Source organism: Zonotrichia albicollis, chromosome 12 (assembly GCF_047830755.1).
Source record: "Zonotrichia albicollis isolate bZonAlb1 chromosome 12, bZonAlb1.hap1, whole genome shotgun sequence".
Taxonomy (NCBI): Eukaryota; Metazoa; Chordata; class Aves; order Passeriformes; family Passerellidae; genus Zonotrichia; species Zonotrichia albicollis.
The window spans coordinates 9,534,233-9,558,002 of record NC_133830.1 but is presented as its reverse complement, the minus strand read 5'-3'; the positions used below and the strand labels follow the sequence as shown (position 1 = coordinate 9,558,002).

Genomic DNA, 23,770 nt, shown 5'->3' with positions numbered 1-23,770 from the left:
ATTATTTATGTTTCGGTTGAGGGCTTGCCAGGAACATTTTCTTTCACATGGACTTTTTATATTTCAACACTTAGTTTCAAAAGAAAATCAAAATATAGCTCAGGGGTCAGGGCACTTGGTATTAGTTGGTATCACAGTGCAAGAACAGTTTCACTGGCCAAAGCATACAAATTGCAGCAAATTTTGAGGAGAGCAGTTTTACATCTGTCTCATCAATTGCACAGATCAGCTGCAAATGCCATCTATTAGCAGCTCTCCCTCAGAGAGGATCTACTGTATCCACTGAATTAAGGAGAAAAAAAGCAAAACTCCCCAAAATTTGAGACATTCACCAATTTTTTGGTATCCTCTGTCGCATAAAATTTTAGTTGTGTTTCATTAAAATAAAATTAGTTGTTTGATTGTTGGCTAATTTGTATTTATTTATGTTCAAATATTTTCAGTGACTAAAAGCTTTCTTTAGTTTGAAAAAAAAAAGTCATCTCATTTTACCTCTTTCTCTTGCTTCTTTTTCCATCTTTCCTGTTGGAAAGGAAAAGTGGGAGGTAGGAAGAGCAGTGTTAGAGATTTTTCTGTACAGACCAGAGATAAGATGTTTTTTGGCCCCACACTGCAGCACCTTAAAAAAAATTCCTTTTCCCATTGAAAATTGCATGAATCCACTTGAAAACTGGCACTTTGAAGGCTCCTCAAAGTAAACAAGCAGATGAGCCAGGCATTCCTGGTTTCACTCTGAATTGTAATCTGCCCTCAGAATTTTTTGTCAGCCTCACCAAATTTCTTCATCTCCTCTGAGAGCCTGCCATAAGTGCAGAATTGCCAATATTCCTGTCTCCCACTGGTGGAGGGCTCTTCCTCTCTCCACAAAAGCTCTCACAAGGGACAGCTGATATCACCTGGCTTCAGGTGAGGGTGCCTCTGGAGAGGAGCACTGCACCTGTGCTCCATGTGTGGGTACAAATGAGGTGACACCTGCTCACAGGGCAGGCCAGACCCCACCTAGGGAGGAGCACTCCGCACTTTGGGTTCCAGAGCAGAGAACCTGGGCACTCAGCCCCCAGCCCTGCTGCTCTCCTGCACTTGCAGCCCATCCTGCACTTGGGGCTGGTGATGGTCATGCTCAGTGTCACCGTGGCAGGTCCATGTAGGCTGACCTGGATAGGGGCAGATGGTGTAACAGCATGGGGAAGCAATTTTACACAGAGTGATTTTACACCCCAGCAGTTCCTAACAGCAGTTTTCTCAAATTTCAGTTGATAAAATTAGGAGTAGCCTGACCACTCAGTGCAGCAGGGAGGGTTTGCAGAAGAGAAGGAGCAAACTCCTTGGAGTGCAAACCCCAGCTGAGAAAAGCCATGCAGGGTTTGGAGGTTGCATACAGAGGGAGGCAGTGGTTGCATTAGTGGAAATCTCAGGGAATGTTTATAGCAGAGTCCCCTTCCCTGCATGCAAAAGAGTTTCATCATCATCATCTTCATCATGACCATGTGGGCTAGCAGTGGGATTCTGCCATTCCCTTGGGTCACCCCTTGTCCCCTGGCCCCAAGTCTGTCCTGTGTCCATGCAGGGCAGGTGTAGGACAGCTCCATTATTGGCATGTTTGAGACAGATGTTAAAACTGGAGATCTGTTAGCACTGGCCTTGGGGGTTTGCCCTTGGTTTCTGCTGTAGTCATGCGTGCTTCGATTTCAGATAAAAGAGCCAAACTCTTTCATTTCTGGTACTCCCAGCTGCGTTTGGATTTATCTGAACGGAACCAGGCATCCCTGAATTTGAGGGTGGCTGCCTTTACCAAAGAGCTGGTACTTACTACTTTTCTTCCCTTCCCTTCCCTTCCCCCCTCCCTATTTTCTCTTTCTCTAGGTCCAGGCCTGGCCTTCATTGCCTACCCAAAAGCTGTGTCCATGATGCCACTGCCCACCTTTTGGGCAATCCTTTTTTTTATTATGCTTCTGTTGCTTGGACTGGATAGCCAGGTTAGTACAATGGATAAGGGATGTGGGCCTTACTGTGTCAGCACTGCTCACTGAGAAAAGCTGGTTTTACAGGCGTGAATTAACAAGAGAAAATCTCTAATGCTGCTTGAGAGGAATTCATCTGGGTTGCTTTTTAGTGTAGGGGCTGCCCTTGATGAATCTAGAACTGTTGATTCATTATATTGTGTTGCTCAGTAAATCTTTGTCATCTAGGATTAGTAGGGTCTATCCCACTAAGGCAGTACTCCCTAATCTAAATTTCACTATTTCACTCCTGTCCAGCCACAAAATACCACCATTTTGGTCACAGTATTTTCTTACTTTGGAAAAAAAGCTGAATCATTTTAAAACATAAAGGACTGCAGTAGTCTGCTCCGCAGAGTCCTTTGTGCCATTGCAAACACCTGCAGGGTGTATACACCATCATTTAAAAACTAGCAATTAATAACCACTAGGAGTAAGGGTTTTGATGGTTGCCAAGTGTCAAAAAAGAAAAGCAAAGTCAGCATGAGGTGCAAAAAAATCACATAATGTTTTGTACAGTATATCCAGGGTGGCTTCAAGAACAGTGAGAGGACAAAGCTGCAGCCTTTTTTGGTGGCCTTGGGCTTGGAGGTGCTGAGCAATGTGAGATCCTGCTGACTTTCACGTCAGCAGCATGCATTCAGTACCTCCAGACAGGCCAGAAAGCATCTCGGATTCCAGCTGTACTAATTTTATAGCACACGCTGCTATTAATTAGTGAGCATGAAAAAAATCAGAAAGTTCAGTCAGGAAGTTAGGTTATTTTTCCCAGTGGTTACTTGTAGGAATGTTGGACTAAATACTGCCAAGGAACCTGTAAATCATTTCTAGATAGTCTACTCACAAGGAAACATGGGTGACCAGGAATTATGAAGTAACTAATTACACATTCAAAATTGCCAAAATTTTCTGCATTCAAATGTAAAGTCACTAAGATTAAATATATATATATATATATATATGGATGAAATATTTCTGTAGCCTAAATGCTCTCTCCTCTCTCATATGAGGAGAGCTCTGTAAATGGAATTTTTACCCAGTTGTTGTGTACTTAATCTCTGACTTTTTTTTTTCATTTCATTTGCTCTAAATTGCTCTTTATGGCTTAATCTTTGAACTCTACTGAGCAACTCTCAATTGCTCCTAAGTACATGTGAAAGTAGCCAATGCTGTGGTTCAGCAACCCTATGCTTATGCAAATTGGAAGCTGTCTAGTAATTTTAAAAAGCTCCTCACTGCGCAGAATGATTAAAACTAATTGGAGCGCTTAATTTCTCTCCTCCACCCCTCTGGTTTTTTGGAGTGCAGTCAAGCAGGTTTCTGGAATGCCAGAGAATTTCAGATCAAATCAGCTCAAAGGAAAGGGCTGCATTTAAAAAGAAAACCAGTTTTACAGAAGTCAAAGTAGCAAGACAGGAGGCAATAAAATTCGGTGGAGGACAAAATCTGTTTGCAGAACAGTCTGTGTTTCCTAAATAGAACTTCAGGAAATAGGGTAGGGTTGTTATAGGGCATTTCTGGGTGCTATAAGAGCAGTGAGGTCCCATGTAGGAAAATGCAGCTTTTTCTGAAATAACTTCTGTCTTAGGTTCCTCATGACATGTTATTAGTTAATATGATGTATCTACTTAAAGTGAAGATCTTTTCTACAGAGGCAGCCTTGGTGGATACCTCCAATCCATATCCTCATGTCTTCAGTGAGCTTGGTGCTTTTGTACCTTGTCAGGTTGAAAGTACAGATCAGTCAAAAGATCCCTTCCATGATTTTACTTGGGGAAGTTCAGTAGTTGCTTTCCTCCAGGTGCAAAAAGATCTGGTTTTTAATTAACTTTCAACTTTTATTCAAATGCAGTTACCATGAAGTGAGATAAAGACTTTTAGCTCATTTATTCAGACCTTCATTTTTGGTTTACAAGTGCAAATAGTTTGCCAGGTCACTGAATGTGGACTGTATGAACAGCTCCATTATTGCTGCAGAAGAACCCAGAGCCTCAGTCAGAGATACTCCTCTCACAGCTCCACAAAGGACACGTTCAGTCAAGAAGAGGTGTTGTTTCACATCACAGTGTGCTTTTCCTTGACTGGATTTTCACTAACAAACCCAAGAGCAGATTTATATCAAATTGTGGAATTAACCTAACTGGTATCTGTAATGTTTTCCTGGTACATCAGCAAAAGCCTGGGAGGTAGTCTCCTAGCTTGGACTTTTTTGAGTGTTTTCCTTCTGCCTCTTCTCTAGCATACATCCTGTGTTCATCTGGAACAGTGACAGCATAAAAGCCACATAAGTGCCTTCCTGTCATCAGGCACATAAGTGCCTCCTTCATCCTTGTGGCTTGCATTTGCAGAGCCCCTTTTTAGCTCATAAGGCTTCTAGGTAATGAAAAGAAATTCTGAAAACTTGTTCCAACCTGAAAGCTACCCCCAGGCTCCAACCTCAGGGTAACAAAGGAATGGTTTCTATTCCTTTTTCAAAAGCTGTGCAGAGCACAGTGCTGGGGAGGGTTTGTTCAAGCAGGAGCCTGGATGAACTGCATGGTAACCTTCAAGTAATTTCTCCACTGTTGTTTTCCCCCTGCAGTTTGTTGAAGTTGAAGGACAGATCACGTCATTAGTTGATCTGCACCCATCCTTCCTAAGGAAGGGTTACCGACGGGAAATCTTCATCGCTATAGTGTGTTTCCTTAGCTATCTTCTGGGACTAACTATGGTGACTGAGGTAAGTAGCACCAGTGCTGCAAATTGCCTTCTTCTTCAGCCATTTTCAGGCCAGTTTTAGCTATGACTGAGACTGCAAAGTATTAGTGACTCAGAGGAGAAGTGCTTTTTAGATGGACAGAGCATCTTTCATCCCTAGATCTGAAAGCATTTTGAATGGGAGTTACATGTCCCTTCCCTTTTCAGTCACAGGAACAGAAACATGAAACCTCATTAAATTCAATCTGATCTCAGGTACCAGTCAGCATGACTATGAGTATTAACATCTAGTTCTAAATGATGAAACATAGAGGAAACCTTCAGCAGAGCACTTTAAGAACCCATCCAGTGGCATGCAGGGAAAGAGATTTTTATCTTACACAGATTAGAATTAATTAAATTCCACTTGGTTTATTCTAGTGTAAACAAGACAGGGATATGCCCCAGTGTTGTGATATTTATCTTCAAAATAAAATCCAAGTCAGATTTTAAAAACAAGTGGAGGAGCATGACTGTGGGAGGTAAAATAGCACCTGTAACAAAGATGCCCAAGCCCCACAGTTTTTCAAGGGAAAGTGCAGTGTTGTAAGAGCAGAGTCTAACAGCAGAGTATAAACAGAGTTATAAAACAAAAAATGAACTATTTTCATGAAAGTAGCCCTTTCACTCAATAAATAAATAAAGACCCTCCTGATGAACTGACTTCATTTTTAGTCTTTTTAAGGTGTTAATGTTAGGAGGCAAGCATTTGTTTCTTTAAATGCCCATCCTGAAATACTTGTAAGGAGGAAAGATTTAAGTGTCTCAGTAGATTATATTAAGCGGCTTAATTTTGTTTAATCATCGTCTTGTTTGGAGTTATTCCTGTAGTAAACATGCATATTCCCTGGGGAAGGTAACGCCAAATATTTACCTTACCTGTTTGCTAGATGCTGCTTCTTGTTGGACAGGAGTCATTGGGATATATTGGTAGATGTTACTGGGGGCTGGGCCTGAATTCTTGGGGTTTTTTCCTGTTGGATCTTAACCATCTGTGTCTCTCTTTTACAGGGTGGCATGTATGTTTTTCAACTCTTTGACTACTATGCAGCTAGTGGTGTATGCCTTTTGTGGGTTGCATTCTTTGAATGTATTGCTGTAGCCTGGGTTTATGGTAAGTGAGAATCCTTTAATCTCATAACTTTTGATGAGTCACTGACAATTTTTCTAGCTAAATATTTAATCATCAGCTACCCCAGAGTCTTCTTCCCAGCAACAGACACATGCCATTAATATAAATTTGCCCTGACCCCTTGGAGACAAATTTGCATCTGGGATGAATCCAAACTCCAGTGTTTTTTCCACAAAAAATATGAGTATTCTTTCATTGCTAATTAATAAGGGCACAATTAAGCGTTTTTGTGTGTTACGTTTAGAGGTGAGAGTTGAAAGTGTGGCCAGCCGTGAAAATTTCTGTTTGTCTCTCAGAGAATTTCCTTTCAAAGCTGCAATGTCTGCAGGGACAGGCCAACCAAACAGAAAGTAGAAAAAGAAAGCTGAAAGTATATTCTGCCCCATTACTTTTGGCAGTGACAAGCACCGCGGTCTGACAGTGGCCTCTCTGGCTGAGCTGTGTCTGGGCAATAATCAGATGTGTGCTGACTAGGACTGGTTATTTCTCTGATTCTCCATGAATTCCACCACCTCAGAAAAGCAAAATAAACAAAATCAGATTTCTGTAGAAGCAGGTGCACTGTTTGCTGTCAGGTGTTTCCCATGGTGATTCCTCTGGGAAGTGCAGAGAGTCTGGAGAGAGGAGAGGGGGAGATAGGGGCAGGAGAGATCAGCATTGCACTCCTGCAGCCAAATAATGAGGGGAGAGTGGGATGGGAGATCCCCCAACCTTTGAGCTTTTCAAGAAAATCATCTTGGACTTCACAGCTGTGGGAAGCATTTGAAGAATAGATCTGACATTCTTACCTTCCCTTTAAATACCCCTTGGGGAGCCTGGGAGAGCAGCTTTAATCCTGGAGTGTTTACAGAGCTTTCATTTGCTCGGTTCTTCCAGGCGCTGATAATATTTATGATGCCATTGAGGATATGATTGGATACAGACCTGGTCCCTGGATGAAGTGGAGCTGGATTGTGATCACACCAGTTCTCTGCGTGGTGAGTACTGACCTGTGCTCTTTCAAGTCTTGCACTTGGCAGTACTAAGCCCCCTCTTGCTGCTTCTCTTCAAGGGAGGGCTGTTGCATTCATAGGCCAATTTGCAAAGAGAAGCTGAAGGCTTGAACATACCTCTCAAAGACATCATGTTCTCAGATGTCAGCTTCTGACATGACAGCTCTCTAGTCTCTACTGTGCCTGCATGAATTGCAGTTGGCTACGTTTAAGTGGATTTTTCTTAGAATTGGCAAAATTCTACATTCATGAAGAGAAAACTAATTCTCCAAAGAGAAGTCTCTACTTTAAGACATTCGACTGCTAGGCCATTGCAATAAAAAAGACTTTAGCAGTCTGAGGCAGACCTCGGCTTGAAGTACTTCATTGGGTAGGAAGAACATCCTGGTAATATCTTGCAGTGTACAGCAAATAGTTGAGCCCTGAAGAATTGGCAGTGTACTGCAGCTGTTCAGCACCATCTCATAGCACTCTGTCATCACACAGCAGATGCAATAAGCAGTTGCAGATGCTCTTCCAATGATTGAAATGGAAGAAAAATTCCCCCATTGGTTTAAAGTACTTATGGTATCCATCAGTACCATGGCTCTGCCATTCACTGCCTGTCTGCCTCAGGGCCAGTGGTTGCACCACAGCCCTGCTGCTTTAAGCATTAATTGAGCCTCACTTTGTTTTCCTTTCTCATCCACAGGGGTGCTTTATCTTTTCTTTGGCCAAGTATAAACCACTGACCTACAACAAGGTCTACACATACCCAGACTGGGCAATTGGCCTGGGCTGGGTTCTTGCCCTTTCCTCCATGATCTGCATCCCTATGGTGATGGTCATCCGCATCATTCGGTCAGATGGGTCACTCATTGAGGTAAGAACAACCAATTGTCTGTCTAGAGGAGAAAGGGAGCTTTAACTTGTTGTGTTTTTTACAAAGTAATGCTTGGAAATCTGCCACCTTGCCCAGGTAAGGCAAATAAGGCTGTTAAAGATCACCTGTCCTCTGGGCAAACAGTAGAAAGAGAACAAACACAAAGCCTTCTGTCCCCAGATAAACACCAAGTGATTTTACTCATGTCCCACTTGTGCAGCTTCCAGCTTGGCAAATCATTACCTCCACGTGCAGACAAACATTCAAAGACTGGGGTGTATCTGAGTCTCAGGTTTCTCTTCTCCAGTCCCCAGGGACACAGAAGCACCATCCTGAAAATTGCTAGGAAAGCAAGATAAAGAGAGAGACCTGAGTCAAACCTGGTCGTGTGAGAACTCATTGAATTTCAAGGAAATTCAGATACACCTGTGGATTGTGTGGCTCTCAGGAATGGTCTTCACTGGGGGGGACTAAATAAAAGTCAAAACCACTTGACAGAGGGCTTCATGTTTTAGCTTTTTTAATTTGTGTATTTTATTTCAAACTGAGAAACTGGATCCAGATTGCCCTGGTATTTGGAAAGCTTTATGTCTGATTTAGACTCAGTGCAGATTCCCTCAGGTTTGGATTTGCAGGAAATACTGCCTTCTGCAGTTCAGTCTGGGCTCCTGTAATTTTTTTTTTCTTGCAGTGTAAAGTTTTTAGAGGCTGTGCAAGCATGAAACTTTGCAGTTCTCTTCAAAGTTTTCAGATTAGTTTTCTTTTTGTCTAACAAGTTTGTTCTGAAATGCAGCTCAGGGTATTCTTGGAGAAGAAAGTGGGACACTTTGGGTTAGGAAAAAATAGAATAGAATTAAAAAAATACTAAACCCAAACATCCCAGAGCACAAACATTTGCATTTGTTTTCGTCCAAGTGTTAATGGCCTTTTTCAGCTGTGGCCAAGGGCATAAGTGTTCATTTTCCTGCCTTCATTGTCACCATTGTCACCATAAGAGACAAGTCTAAAAGTAGCCAAAACACTGCTCAAAGCCCATGTTAGGAAAGGAAAGAGAGTAAACACTGGTCAGATGCCATTCAGTTCTTCCTTTGTGAACTGAGATGTAGGACAGAAGTTGCCACTTGGCAGTGAGGGCTGGGCTGAGAGGCAGAGCTGTTTCTAAATGAGGGATGAGGACACCATTTACAGCGCTGAAAGCCCAGTGTGCAGGAGCTGGGTAAAGATCCTGTCTGACTTCCCTGCCTCGAGTCAGGCTCTGCAGCTGAGCAGGAGCTGAAGGCTCCACAGATCCCCACATCCCTACAGAGCCACACATCTCCCATAGCACCATCCCTGTCCTTGGAATGTCCTGCACGTGGAGACACAGAGGCCTTCTGCTCATCTCCCGTCTGCTCTCCTCAGAGGGTTTCTGCTCTGAGAAGGGGTCTGCTTTCCTCAGAGGCCTCCTGCTCATCTCTCCTCTGCTTTCCTCAGAGGCCTCCTGCTCATCTCTCCTCTGCTTTCCTCAGAGGCCTCCTGTTCATCTCTCCTCTGCTTTCCTCAGAGGCCTCCTGCTCATCTCCCTTCAGCTTTCCTTAGAGATTTTGTGCTCATCTCACCTCTGTTCTCCACAGAGGTTTTCTGCTCATCTCACCTGTGCTTTCTTGGAGGTTTTCTGCTCCTCTCACCTGTGCTTTCCTCAGAGGCCTTCTACTCATCTCCCTCCTGCTCTCTACAGAGGTTTTGTGCTCCTCTCCCCTCTGCTTTCTTCAGAGGCCTCCTTCTCCTCTCACCTGTGCTTTCCACAGAGGTTTTGTGCTCCTCTCACTCATGCTCTCCTTCTCTCCTGCAGAGGATAAAGGCGGTGGCTGCCCCCAAGGAGGTGAATCGATGGTCCAAGGAGACGGAGAGTGGCACCCCCTTCTGCCCCAATGGAACTTCGAATGGCGGATTGATCAAGCCAACTCATATCATTGTGGAAACCATGATGTGAGCTCTCTCTGTGAGAGGATAAACCTGCTTTAACTGCCGTTTACTAACCATAGATTCTCATAGGACCAGGTTTACAGAGCTTTATATTTGCACTAGGATTTATTTTTATTTCTCACAGAGAAAGTTATTTTTTGTGTGTGTTTTTTTTTTTTAATATTTTGTAAGGTAATCACAGCAGACGTCTCTCTGTAGAGGGAGAGCTTTCATATCAGACTAGACATATTACAAGAATTTACTATTATTGGGTTTTTTTAAATATATATATCTTTATCTCTAAATATTATACACCTTACCACTTGAATTGATTGTCTTGCCAGCAATACATTCAAGTCTCAGAAAGCAATTTTAGGTGCTGGTATGGTTGGGAGCAGGGTAATCTACAGAACACACAAAAGGAGCTCTGTTGAGAGTTACATTTTTTTAAACAATGCTGTTTTAAGAGAATTTTCAAAGGTGTAGTATTTCCACCCTCTGGTTCAACTGTGGTAAACGACAGGTGTCAGGGTCACTTCAGGGAGTGGGGACAGTTTTGTTTAGTGCAGTCCCTGGGTGAGGATATAACCAAACAGCTGGAGTGGAGAGTTTGCAAGGGATGCAGAGAAGCTGGATGTGAACAGTATTGTGGCTGTACCTCCCAGGGACAGCACTGGCACCCTGTCACACCAACTGAAGAGAACTTGGGGAAGGCGTTTGCAGGATTTGGCATGGTTCAGTTTTTTGTTGTTGTTGTTTTTAAAATTTTTGAGATTTTTTTTTAACATAAGTGAAATGCCTGCTGTTTGTGTGTGAGCAGGGAGGTTGGGTACCTGCTCCTGAGTTTTCCAGCAAACCGTATTTTGGTGTGGTGGCACTGGTGTAAACTTGAATTCTGCAAACTGGGAGGGCAACCTGTCCCCAGGGCAGCAGGGATGAGCACAGAGCAACCAAGGGGGGAAAGCAGCACCTGCTCTTAAGGTGTTTGCTTGCTCATTTGGACTTTGGTTTGGGCAGGAAAATAAAGGAATCACTTCTGGACTCTGACCGTCCAGAGGTGAACACAAACCAGATCATCCCTGACAGGAGGAACTAAACCCCTCACCTGGTGTAACTGGTATTGATAACAGACATGTTAATAATAATAGTAATGATGATAATAATATCACACAGCAAACAGGTGCTTTTCATCCATGTATCTCAAAAATGCTTTTCCAAGTCCAGTAACCAGGATTTGCTTTATTTATTTATTTGGGGGAGAGAGGTCATTGCTGTTGGAGGAACAGACAAAAGGACTAAGTGAGTCCCTTGTCCCATGTTACTAAATAGCAGTAGTGGACCTGGAGGCCCCATTCTCCTTGCTCATCATTGGATTAACCCATGATTTTATTTTATTTTACTTTATTTTATTCTATTTTATTTTATTTTTAAGGGGGCTGGAGGGTGGCAAACATATTTATGATTTTTATCTGCTGAAGAGACAGGGCTCTTTGGAATTTAAATTAAAGCAAAGGGAACACATAACACTGAAATATTTTGTGTTGGTCAGAAGGAATTGGGCACCATTCCAGGTGAGACTGGGAAGTGAAGAGAAACCCCTACAAGGAGTATAGGAATGGGGGTTCCAGTTCATGTAATGCAGGTGAATGTTTCTGTCCTGAAAACTGTCCAAAACAAGGACAAAAGCCTTTTTATTATTTTTGAGGTTTTTTCTTTTTTTTTTTTTTAACTTGAGCAGGTTGTGCTGGGAACGGATTCTCTGGCAAAGCTCAGCCTTGTCACGTGGGCATTGTATTAGAGGGAGAGAGGTTTTTTCTTTGATACCACAGGTAGTCTTTCCAGAGGTATTTAGAAGAAATACTTGATAAAAGCAGAGTTTGTATCTGCTTATTCTGTTGTAAGCTTAGTCTGTCAAGGCAGAGGTTGTCACTTATTTAAACAGGAACATAAACAGTTCTTAACATTCCTACACAGTAGCTTTATTTCATTTTTTCTTGTCCCATGTGCTAACTGGCCACAGCAGCACAAACATTTCTTAACTTGTTGGTTTCCCTGTAACAGAAACAGGGAGATTTAAAACTAAGAGATGGACCAAAATAATTATTAATTATTAATTTTTAAAGAAAAACATCGGTGCATTCAAACTTCCAAATCTTTCTAGTTTGAATTTGTAGATACTTTTACAACAGAGAGCTGAGTTGCAGCAACAAAACCAGCCATGGTAGAATTGTGTTTTCTTTTTTCTCATTGCTGTATTATGAGAGTTCTGAAGGAAACTTTTGCACAGCTGGAGATGGCAAACATCTAAATGACACCTGCTGGGCTGGTAGCAGAAACCACCCAAGGTTACAGAAGGAATTCTGAGTGCCAGTGAGTGTCATCAAAATACAGAAATACGCATGCAGCAATTTTATTTTTTAACAATCAAAGGCAAGGAAATGTAACCAAAACCACTCTCTTAGTGGGCTTTAGCTTGGACTCTCATTTTTGAGTTACAGTCAGTGTCTGCAGTAAACAGACATGGGTGAAGAGGAAGTAGAAGGTTAGGGAGGGTCTAAATTAATGTTTTTTGTGAGTACAGATGAAACACTGATGCTTGATTTATTTCTTTTTTATATATCTACATTGTCATACAACTGTGTTTGAGGTTATATAGTTTGCACATTAGTGTTGTGCTATAGAGCTGAGACAAGCTTTAGTTAGGGAAAAAAATGGTTTGGCTACATCAGCGATGTCTCCAGCGAGTCAGCTGGGTGTTCAGGCATCTCCCATGTTGTGGAGAGTGCCTCAGTGGGAAGAACCAGAGGAATAATACTACACCTTTCAAAATACAACCAGCAGAGAACAGAACCCAGCCCCATTTCAGTACAAACTGTGCCATTCAAATCAGTCGCTTCCATGTTCCAAGGGAAAGGTCTCGCACATATGCAACAACCTCACTGAAGATTCTCTGTGTCAGCTTCCCTGGCCCTGCTGTGCTCCCTGCAAGGGAGGGCTGGGACTCACCAAGAGACAAGAAATCATTGCTTCTGGAAAACAGTTCCCCTCTCCCCTCCTCCCTTCCCCAACAAAAAAAAAAAAAAAAAAATGTACTTAATTCTTGTTTTATCTGGAGTTTGAGTTCCAGCGAGCACATTTGCATTTTTACAGTTTGGGGTTTTTACCTAACAATTTTATCAGATTTCTAAACTTTTCTTGGTGATTAATTTGCATTTCAACATGATCCTCTGCCAAATTTATTAAAACATAATTTTTAAAAAAATGTTTGTGTTTTCTACCTATTTTGACTGCAAAGACAACTGATTTTTTTCCAATATTTACTTGTTACTCTTATGACGTATTTTACCTGTTTTGTGTAAATGAGGAACTCTGTGTTAAAGCATCATGACTAGTTATAGATGAACTGGTTTGGATCTGGGAAAACAGTGCAGTTTTGGCATGAGATCTTTAGAACCAGATCCCTGAGATTTAAGCCAGCATAAACCAAGACAACACGCACACCTTTTCATGTTGCATGTACCTTTGTATTCATGGGGTCTTCTGGGCTTGAAAACAGCAGAGTTTCAGCAGTATTTATTTCCAGCTGAACTGAAATCAAGAGATAGTAGAAATGCAAAGGGGAACATTTCCCCTTGAGATTTTTCTGATCTATTTCTTATTTTTCTCAATTTTCCAAACCTTTTCAGTTCACCTGTCACTAGTGATGATCTCTCTGAGTATCTATTCTAAGGGACTTTACCAGTAGTCTGTATCTCAGTGTTTAAACAGTATGATTTCATAAATAGAACTGGTTTTTTATTGTTGTTGTTGTTATTATTCTATTTTTCCTTCTCATCTATAGCTTTCCTTTTCATCTGGTCCAAACAGTTCCACACACTTAGAAAAGTCCTCTTTCAAGTTTGAGATAGTAGGTCCACAATGGATTTGTTCTTGTGTTGTAAATGAAAATACAGAAGCCTGGCAGCTGTATTTGCCATCTAGAGCAGTGCTGGTGGCCACCCCGCAGCAGCAGCAGTGGGGTGGAGGGAGTTAGGTGTGATCTGCTGAAACAGCTCAGCAAAATTGATTTTCACTGCTGTTCTTGAGGAGAGGAGAAAATGAGAAAAAGAAGGGGGGAAAAATATAGCTGCTGCTATATTTAAAAACATTCTGTAATGCCAAGAGAAGCCCAAGAACATCAGCAGAGCTTTTGTTGCCGCCGCCAGGACAGCACCTCCTGCAGCTCTTTCCTGTGCTCATCCTCCTTTCCCAGCTGCAGATCCTCCTGGTTCCTCTTCTTTGTCTCAGCGTTAGATAACTCACATAGATCTGAAGACACATGGACATCTCCATTCAATAGATCTTTTCCAAGTCTCCTCCTGGTCTGTTTTTATTTGCTTAAGGAGACTTTCTGTTTTGTTGAGGTTGTGCTTTCACTTTTGGGTTCAAAGCTCCCACTTGTTGCATCACTGGCAAACTTCCAGCTGTGGGAGAAGGATTTGAACACTTTTGAATAACTGATAATTAGCTTCCATGTCTTGTGGTCCCTGCAGGATCACTCGTGGAGGCATGATGTATATAAGATGTTAAATAAGCTGTGCATTGAATGCAGTGGACAAGTTAGTTAAGCAGCTCAAGTACACTTGGAAGAAAGATGACCCTGACATCATTTCCAAGGAGATTCAATGGAAGTTGCTCACTTTCAGTAAAAAGAATAAAAATAAATCTGTGTTTAAGTAGACTAGTAGATGAAATCTTCCACCCTCATATGCACGCACACAGTGGGGACATTGCTTCTATTCCTAGGCTGCAAATCATGTGTGTAAATCTTGCCAAGCTGTTCAGGATGAGGATTGAGGAGGTTTAGACACCACTTGCCTGCAAAGAGCCAACCTGCCAGGGTGTCCAAATGGTCTTTCCTAAATGGGGGTGGTGGAAGAGGGAAAGTCATAACAAAATCCTGGACCATGGCCCTCCAAAGAAGCCTTAAGGTTTGATTTGTAAGCTCTCCTGGCTCCTTGTAGGCACCACATGGCTCCTGGCATGGGAGGTTGGGTGTGGTGTGGGTTCAGGCAGCTGCCCTGGACTTGTTTTCTCCAAAATCAGCATCCAAAGCCTTGTGGTTAGGATTGACGTGTAGTTGTGTATTTGTATATTTGCATGAGCAAAGGTCAGGAACTGTCAGACCCTGGTAGCTTGTTTTATTTCTTATAATCAAAAATAGGCTTAAGAAACAAAGTATTTAGTTGATTTGGTGACACTTGACATTTAAAAAACCCTTGAACTTGTGCAAAAGAGGTGCCCTGAGCTCCATATTTTAGTCACAAAAAATTTCTTATGGTGTTAGCAGTCAATTTGAGTCTATGGGAAAGATTGCTCAAGAGAGACTTGAATATAACCAGCACCAGCATCCACTGGAAAACTGCCTGAATATAACCAGCCCCACACCCTCCACCAGATTGTGGCTCTTTTCTGCCAGCCCAAAAGAAATGTGTACATGGACAGTGCTTCTCCAGAAAAAACAAAAATCTCAATTTGTTTGTTTCTATTAAAAATAAACAGAAAAAGTCACATTCTATGTGTGGTTTTTTTTTCCAGTTGTCACTGGGAATTGGTGATTTCAGTTTACCCATGTCCTAAAAAAAGAGCAGAAATAGCTTGAGACACCATTTCACCAGAAAACAGGGACAAGCTCAAAATTTTGCAGGCTGAAAACTTTAGGAAAACAAATCACCCACCCATGCCCATCAAAGATGGAAAACCTTGGTGGCAGGGTTTGTGCCTGGAAAAGAGCCTGACCCTGCTGGTAATGTTGGGCAATTGAATGGCAGACACAGCCTTTTTGTATTGCTGCTGTGTCCTCATTTGAAATAATCAGTAGAAGTGTCAGAATTTAGTTACCACGAGTTCAGGAGTAAAGTAAATTGAAGATAATTTTAAAGAGGCAAGTTTGGGAGGCTGAGGCTTGTTCCCTGTGGCTCTGCAGTGCACAGCAGAATGGTGCTGCTCACTTTTACATTTGCAGCACAGGGAAAAGGTGGCCTGACTTGAGAAATCAGAAGAAATAATGGGAAAAATAAAGCTAATTAAAAAAAAAAAAAAAGCAAAAACTCAATGATGCTAAGGAGCTGTGCACGTGCTCTGTGTGTGTGCATTTGTGGGGGAAGGCTTCAGCCCTGTAGCACAGTGAGCAGGACACGCACTGTTCCTAAATGTACCTGCTTCTGCAGCTGAGATGTTAGAAAGAGTTGAAATTTTTTTTCAATATATAAAGAAAAAAAATTTTTAAAAAAAAACCAAACAGTGGCAAAATTATGTTGAGAGGCTGATAAAACAAACAAAACCTGAGGGGGCAAGTTGAGTCAGTTCATGACCTGCTCCTGTCCTGGAAGCCAGCGCTGGTCTCTCAGCACTGCAGCATCCCAGTACTGTTCTGAAGTGCTCGTTGTTCAATAGGATGTTATTTTTCTCCAGTGTAATGTTGTGATTGTTACCTGATAATGTTGCCAGGGAATTCACATTGTAAGAGGTGATCCATCTTGTTTGATGTGTTTGGCTAAAAAACAGTGGTGTTTTTTTAATTATTTAAATTCCTAGCAACTGTGACTACAGTAATGTGATAATGAGTAGCACATGCAGCGAGGAGGCGAGGGCGATGATAGCCTCCTTGAAAATGTCATCTGAACTTTTTTTAAAGAAAAAAAACCTTAAAAATATTTTTAAAACATTTTAAAACATTTTTGTGTGTTCCAAAACGGAATATTTGTATTTGAAAAAAAACCCTGGAGTGTAATTTAATCCTAAAACCCCATAGCCTTTGTGTATATGGTAAATGTTTGTATTTTGCAGTTTCTGTTTTGCTTTTTAGATAAATAAAATGTATATGGATATTTTTAAGTCATCTTTGCTTTTTTAGATGAGTTTGTAATCACCTTATAACTGAAAATAAAACTTTCCTTTATAAACCACCTATGCTGTTGGTGGGGTTTTTTTTTGGTCTTTGAGTAGCTCAGTTTTTCCTTTAAACTTATTTTGGGGTTGTTGGTGTGGGGTTTTTTGCCCTTATAAAATACTATATATACATGAAATATGTCTAACTATATATATACATATATATATATATATATATATATATATATGAAATTTATCTAACTTCATATCTGCCATGGTTTCACCCTAGTTGGCAGCCCAGGCCCACGCACAGCCCCACACACAGCCACTCATTCGCCCCCTCATTCAGTGGGATGGGGAGAGAGTCAGAAGGGTAAAAGTGCAAAAATTAATGGGACACAAGTTAATAAGTAGCAAAAGAAAAAGGGGTGACAAAAAAAAAACCCACAGCAATATACATCAAAGATATAAGAAACAAAATCAAAAAACCAAATGATGCCAAAAAATGCCATTTCTCACCAGCCAGTGCCCAGCCCATGCATGGCACTACTGTGAGAGTTCAAATATGTCAGAAAAGCCCAATAGGAAGAAAAAGAAAGGAAAAAAACCCATCCCAACATTTATATTTCTAGTGAATGGGACTGTTTTTTAAAAGCTCGCTGACCTCTTGATCCCTTTGGCTTCAGTCAAACAGATGGAGGTGAAACCAGTGTTCATTCCTGAAGTCCTGATTTGATGTAGGGAAAGAAAAAACCAACATGTAGGTGGCTCCTCCTTGTGAAAATAAAACATTTGAGTATCACTGCTGAGCCTCCAGCACCCCATGCCGAGGATCAGTCCCACAGCTGTCTTTAGTTGGGGTTTTTTGGCTTGGTTGGTTATTTTGCTGGATGTGATTGAGGACTTTTTCAGGGGTTTGTCCTCTGACTAGCACAGCTTGCAATGCTTGGGCTAAGCAGGCTCAAAAGAGCACAGACAGCAACTGCAGTGTGTCTCAGGTTAACATAAAATAAATAAACAGGAAATTTAAAAAGTCATTAAGTGCCACAAGGGCACTGAAGGACCTGCCCTGGCGGCCATCACCTGCCCAGGGCTGCAGCTGCTCCCATCAGCCAAGGCCCATGGGATGAGAAGTGACATCAGCAGAGGATGTGCTGCCCACTGAGGCACTTCCCAGGGAGCAGCTCTGCTCTAACCTTTCCTTGGGACACACAGGGAACCCCTGGACACACACTGAGCCCTGAAGCTCTCATTCCATGGGTGCTCACCCAGCCTCCTGCATCCCCTGTGCCTCAGATGGCTCCAGGTTTGGCAAGGCCTCTGTGCAGGGCCCTGTTCTGAGGTGTTCACCCCCAGAGAGCAGCCAGAGATGGCAGATAAGGGGTGTTTATGTGGCAATGATTCCCCAGTCTAAGTGGGATGGCAATGATTCCCTGAGACCCTGCTCAGTCTCTGAAAATTCTGCATTACCCACTTGGCCATGAAGGGTTGTAAAACCCAGCTCAGCCTCTCTCTGCTGGTGAGCAGACTCCCTATGGCCTTACCCAGGGAACATTCCAGCCTGTGCTGCCCACACTGGAGCAGAGGGAACAAATCCTCAATGCAAGGACACAAGAGCTGTGTTGTGCGTTCATGGCAGTCATTCCTCGGGATGTCTGGTTTCAGAGGTGGGGTGATTTGGCTACCAAATCCAGATCCCCAAGGCACCCCGCTGGAGCTGCAGGGTTCTGAGCACCAGATGGGACATCTCCTGCCAGCACATCATTCTCCAGGAGTTCTCTAACCCATCCCCAGGGATTAACCACAGCTTTGCAAACGCTGCCACGTCACGGCTGCCACGTGCTTTGCTGCGTCAGTGTTTTGTCACGGAGCAGCTCAGCTTTGAGCCAAGATTCCCCGTGTGGAAAAGCTGCAAGCAGTGCTGGAACCACATGCATGAGCATCTCCAGCTCTTTCTGTTAATAACCACAGCAAAATTATCTCCATGGGCACAGGGAAGGGAACAACCCAAGTTCTGCTGCTTATGGTGAGTGGGAAGGGACAACACGGGTAGCCCTACAAACAGTGGCATCCCAGCAAAACCCTCTGCATGGCCTCCCCCTTGTCCTCCAAAGTGTCTGACAAAATGTCCCCTGGCAAGATAAAATGGGGCTGGAAGCAAAGCATTGCCTCACTATCATCCTTCAGCAGCAAGCAACACAAACCAAAATAAATGCATTTCATTTGCTTTTATTTAATTTTAAAAAAAGTCAAAGTCATTCCAATCCCATTTAAATACAGAGATTTACAAATAGGTCCAAAACAGGACTAAAATATTCTTTGAAATGCTGTACTTTTAAATATTGTGCTTTCATAGATACATAAGAAAATTAGCATATAAAAATACTTTACAAGGAATACACTCTAATATATGGATAAAAATACACATTTAAGTAATGCATTTCATCTTCATATCATTCAAAATGCATAGGAAGGGATACAAGGACCAAGTTTTTCTTCTTCCTCCTTTTTTTTTTTTTTAAAGCCTTTAATAAAAGTCTTCATTAAAAACCTATGAGAAGCCCCAGTGAGCTTCCACTGCTCAGAATATTGCATATAAAAACACTTTCGGCCGCACTGTCAATGCTCCACAGTATCAATTATGGCACATTATCTAGCTGTGGCAGCAATGGTATGGGATATTGCATACTCAAAGAGAAAATGGCTACAACGACAAAGAGCTGGGTGGGGCCATGCCTGGAAGGAACACCTGGATTTGTGCTGTCCCAGGGGCTGGAGGGGACAGACAGTGCAGGGACAAGTCCTGGCTCAGCAAAGTGACACACACGAGCTGTACACCCACCCAGCTCCCTCCACACACCCCTGGGTGCAGCTGGGGATGGAGGAACTGGAAGGGCAGGCAGGGAACAGGGGTGTGTGTGTGATGGAGGGAGCTCTTGGACTCCATGGCCCAGGCCAAAAGGGAAAGAGAAGCTGCACGCTGCCACCAGGACAGGGACATCATCATAAAGTGCTAATATGGGAAACAGGGCAGGCAATGCAAACATCACAGCCCCTCTGCCACAGGCCCTCTGCCATGCAGGGCCGGGGCTCTCGGGCAGGAGGGGAGCGACCACAGAGCTACAAGAGGCCAGCAACAGGCAAAGGGGCACACACCACCCAGCCCACAGGGACACAGGACACAACCCCACCCAACCAAGGGCTTGTCATTCCTCTGTCTCAGGGGAGACAGCAAGGTTTCATTGATCCAAACCATCAGGGGCAGCCCTGGGAATTCCACTATTCTGCTATTTAATTCCAGACACAGGACAGGTTTGCAAGCAAGACATCTCTGTAAGGTCAGACAAACAAGGCAGGTACCTCAGGGCTTTCAGCCTTGGGTATGGCCCCTACTCTGTAGTCACTACTGAGCACAGGTAACAACACTGCTCATGGGAATCAGCCACACAAGGTGCCTAATCCTACTACGGGGTGAGCCAGACCTAGGGGACAGTGTGGATAGGGCTGGCAGGAGACAGCTGCAAATACCAGTTTTTGCACAAGAATTGCATTTAGCCACTCTCAAGCACATTTTGAAGTGTCTTTTAACTGGCTCTCCCCACAGCCCTGCACTGGGAGTGCAAGGGGCTGCAGGAATTGATTTGCCAGGAGTGTTGAAAGGATGGAGCTGGGCACAACATAAAAGGAAAGGCATTTCAGTCTTGCTGTGTGTGAGTAACTGAGCAAACAAAGAACATAATAGCACCATGTGTGTTTGTAGGATGGCCAAGGCCTTTCAGGGTGAGGAGGATGTCGGAGGCAGGACCCTGAACACTCGATGGCAGAAGCACAGCCCTGCCATGGGGGATGGCTGTGGATGCTCCTTCCTTCTGTTGGCAGTTTGTCCTGCTGCCATCGCTGCCACAGCCCCAGACGCACACCCAGCTCTGACCTTCCCAGCAATATTTGGCGGTCTACAGGCTCACTGGAGACCCACCTCCCCACTTTCAGGTTATGGTACACAGAGCATTTACAAATACCAGTGCAAAAAATCAGAAAAAACACCCCAAATACCACAAGAGCTCAGCAGAGGCATCATCTGCTCTGCTCCTGCTGCTCAGAGCGTCTGGACACTCGCCTTGACCTCGGCGCTGCGGGGCACCTGTGCCAGGAGCTCTCTGTTCCCCTCCGAGGGAGCATTGGCAGCCAGTGCCAAGGGGTTCCGGCTAATCACAAGGTCCAGCTTATCTCCAGCCTCTGAAATCAAGGGAACGGCCAGACAGCAGTCAAAGTCTCTCGTTCGGACGTGGTTTACCTGCCAGGATGGATTTAGGACATGCCAGGGGAAGGAACAACAGAAAGATCATGTTTGTTAGTTAGCAAATGCAAGATAAGTGCTAAACCCCAGCTGGAAAATAATACACAACTCTTGTGGGTCCCTGATTCTAGGTTCACAATGGAGAAGAGCAGAAGCACCCCTTCAGAATGAGCAGCCATGCTTAGCTGAGGAACGATGCAGTAACTGATAGAGGAAGGGGGGAAAAGTCTGGACAGGAATGAACCCTGACCCTCAGTGCCTGGGGAAATATTACAAGTATTAAACACTGCAGGGCTCAAAACCACTTCTCCTGTTCAAGCCTGTAGAAAAAAAGTTGCCATTTTCCATTATTTTTTTGCTATAATGGCTTTTACTGGCCTTAAATTTGTGGTGCCAAGTATCCAGCACATAGAAAACAAATGAAAGCGTGAGGCTTCTGGCAACCATTTTCCAACTCAGCCAGAGGTAAACCCAGACTATACCAAACAATTTCTTCTTCCTCTCTCCCCATTTATATCCTTCATTTCACAGAGTCTGGACACATTTCATGCGGGCTCAGGAGGCAGCTGCAAATTCCCTCTCTAGGGTTCAACTGTGAAAGCAGTTTTTGCTGGCTCTTGCAGACCTTCAAGAACATTTCTAGGCTGGGTCATCTGGAGAAACCACCCCAGCTCTCTCACCTACAGCAACTAGAACACTTGGGCTTGGTGCCATGACAGCTCTGGGACAGACAAGGGTGGCAAACAGCACAGGGATGGGAAGGGGAAAAGGAAAGGGGAAAAGCAATTTCCCATATGCCTTTGGAGTGAACATTACCCTGGGCCAGGGGTTCCTTCCTTCTCTGGGTAAGGGCTGGGTATGGGCTGGGTATTTGGCTCCATACAACCCTTCCATCCCAAGCCCCTTCCCAGAATTAATGCATGCCCACAGTGCTGTGAAAGCAGCAGTGTCCCCCCACCCCAGCCAGTGTCCACACAGAGTACTGCCCCTTACAGCAGAGGGACAATTTCTAACCCACTTGTGAACAAGGAAAGATAAACCACAAGCTTGTTCTACCCCTGCTCTATGCCAGCCAGGCAGCTCCAGTGCAGAAGGGCCCCTAGTGCAACGCCATGCTTCAGTTCATCCATGCAGCCAAGAGGCAGAGGGTCTGTGACAGCAGGGACGAGGTGTTTCCATGGCCTTTGGGCACATCATCGTGCCCACAATCAGCAGCACTGTGCAGCATCCTCAGCAATGCAGCTCTGCACTTCTTGAGGGGAGTCACCTGGAGCAGGTCTGCAGTCCCTCATTCCCAGCTCCACATGAGAACGTGACGGCAGCACCTCGTGTGCCCGTGGGTGTGAGCTGTGCGGCACAGCGTGTGGAAAAAGGGTGTCCAAAGTCTCCATGCCACTCTGTTTAGGATTTTGGGCACACCTCCCAGAGCACTTGGCACTCACAAAAAGCAGCACATCCAACACTGAACAGAAAGGCAGCCCAGAGCCTAATTAGCTTCTTGTTCATTCTTGCACCATCTTTTATTTGAAGCTGAGAAGGAATAATTGTATAGCAGCCAACTGGCGAGAGACCATAACAAGCTTAAACAAGGTTCCCCACAGTGCTGCCAGTCCTCCAGTTACCTGATGTACATAAAGTATTGGCTCTAATCCGACTGCTAAGAACCCCCACCTAGAAATTAGTAAAACTAAACATCTGAGTGTTTCCAAATATGGTCACAATATCTGCATTTCCAAATGGTAGCAATTTTTCCACAGAGGTTGCACTTCCTTCAGTTGCTGTTTGAGTTGCCTCAAAACTAAAACAGTTGGTTTTCATCCACACAGAGCTTCTCTCCAATCTCCAAAACTCACCAGGCTTTTTCTGTCCCTCCAGTAGTCGATATTCCCAGGGCACATTTATTACAGACTGTGCTCTTGATCAGAGTTTTTATTCTGTTCTGCATCAGCTATTTCAGATGAAGTATTTTTCAAAGAAAAATATCCATAAAAAAATACCTTGCTTGAAGGATGTGTTTCCTAGAAAACTTTTCTAGTTGTCAAAGGCATGCACAGAACTTCATGAACTTCACTTAATTCCACAAGGGGCTTCACAGGAACACATATTGGTCAATGCAGTCTGGTTCATCCAAAAACTAGGAGTAGGATTGAGGGTGAGGAAAGGAAGCAACACAGCTTTTTGCTTGTTTTGAGCTGTCCAAGCTCAAAAAGGCCAGTGCCAGAACAGACTGTGCTCTGGACCAGTGTAACCCAGGAGTACCACCTGGGGTACCACCTGAAGGTATACCTAGTGATTTCTTATTATAAAACACAGGTCCCATTGAGTGTTGGTGGCTAAGAGCCAACCTAGTTGGCTAACTATTACCTTTCATTAAAGTTAGTGCTGCCATGGACGGGTCTCACTTCTCTCTTCCTCTCAGCCACTCATTCACTCCGTCCCAGCCTCCAGAACTGCATTTTGCATTTATTACCTGAAGCACTCTGTCATATGGCTTGAGGCCACACTGATCTGCTGGCCCATCCGGACGGACCATATTTACATAGACACCTTTTTCTAGCAGGCCATCCGACAAACTGAATCCAAAGTCTTCGCTCTCCGGGTCTTTGTGGAGTGTCATCTGCAGAGGCAGAAAGAGAAGAAGCAGGTTTCAATGCAGCAGAGTAAGGAGGTGATGTAGAGGGTTGCCAGGATGGGAGCAGCAGGAGTTATGTGTGCAGACCTACAGCAGTTCTGCTCTGGGTCTCCTGGGCAGGCTTTTTTTAGCCTGGGCAGATAACACAGACTGAGCCTTATTTACCTGACACCATCACCACAGGAGAATTGCTTTGGTGACTGGCATAAAACCAACCCCATGACAGTCCCTCATTCTTGGATGTGGAAGGAAACACAGGCAGTGTAATACAGACAGCACTCATGTTTCACCCAAAGAGCAGCAAA

General features: G+C 43.7%; 3 protein-coding genes across 26 annotated transcripts in view; 2 read left to right on the top strand and 1 right to left on the bottom strand.

Annotated features, from left to right (window-relative positions):
* Positions 1-15,755, top strand: part of SLC6A6 (solute carrier family 6 member 6) — a 92,168-nt gene extending 76,413 nt beyond the window's left edge. For all 16 annotated transcript variants that reach the window (XM_014268065.3, XM_074550588.1, XM_074550584.1 and 13 more), the window contains 6 exons: positions 1,864-1,976; positions 4,582-4,719; positions 5,748-5,850; positions 6,745-6,845; positions 7,552-7,722; positions 9,554-15,755. In XM_014268065.3, coding sequence (XP_014123540.1) covers positions 1,864-1,976; positions 4,582-4,719; positions 5,748-5,850; positions 6,745-6,845; positions 7,552-7,722; positions 9,554-9,694 — 767 coding nt within the window. In that variant the 3' untranslated portion in view covers positions 9,695-15,755. The remainder of the gene's footprint in view (positions 1-1,863; positions 1,977-4,581; positions 4,720-5,747; positions 5,851-6,744; positions 6,846-7,551; positions 7,723-9,553) is intronic.
* Positions 1-23,770, top strand: part of CCDC174 (coiled-coil domain containing 174) — a 336,009-nt gene that overhangs the window by 40,776 nt on the left and 271,463 nt on the right. The window lies entirely within an intron of this gene.
* GRIP2 (glutamate receptor interacting protein 2) overlaps positions 18,988-23,770 on the bottom strand; it is a 258,051-nt gene continuing 253,268 nt past the window's right edge. For 7 of the 9 annotated variants that reach the window (XM_074550576.1, XM_014268082.3, XM_074550575.1 and 4 more), the window contains exons 23-24: positions 23,304-23,450; positions 18,988-20,830 (exon numbers count right to left, since the gene is read on the bottom strand). In XM_074550576.1, the coding sequence (XP_074406677.1) occupies positions 20,633-20,830; positions 23,304-23,450 (345 nt within the window). In that variant the 3' untranslated portion in view covers positions 18,988-20,632. Of the gene's footprint in view, positions 20,831-21,889; positions 23,451-23,770 lie in introns of all 9 variants that reach the window. The other 2 variants (XR_003380682.2, XM_026794372.2) reach the window with 2 other exon arrangements.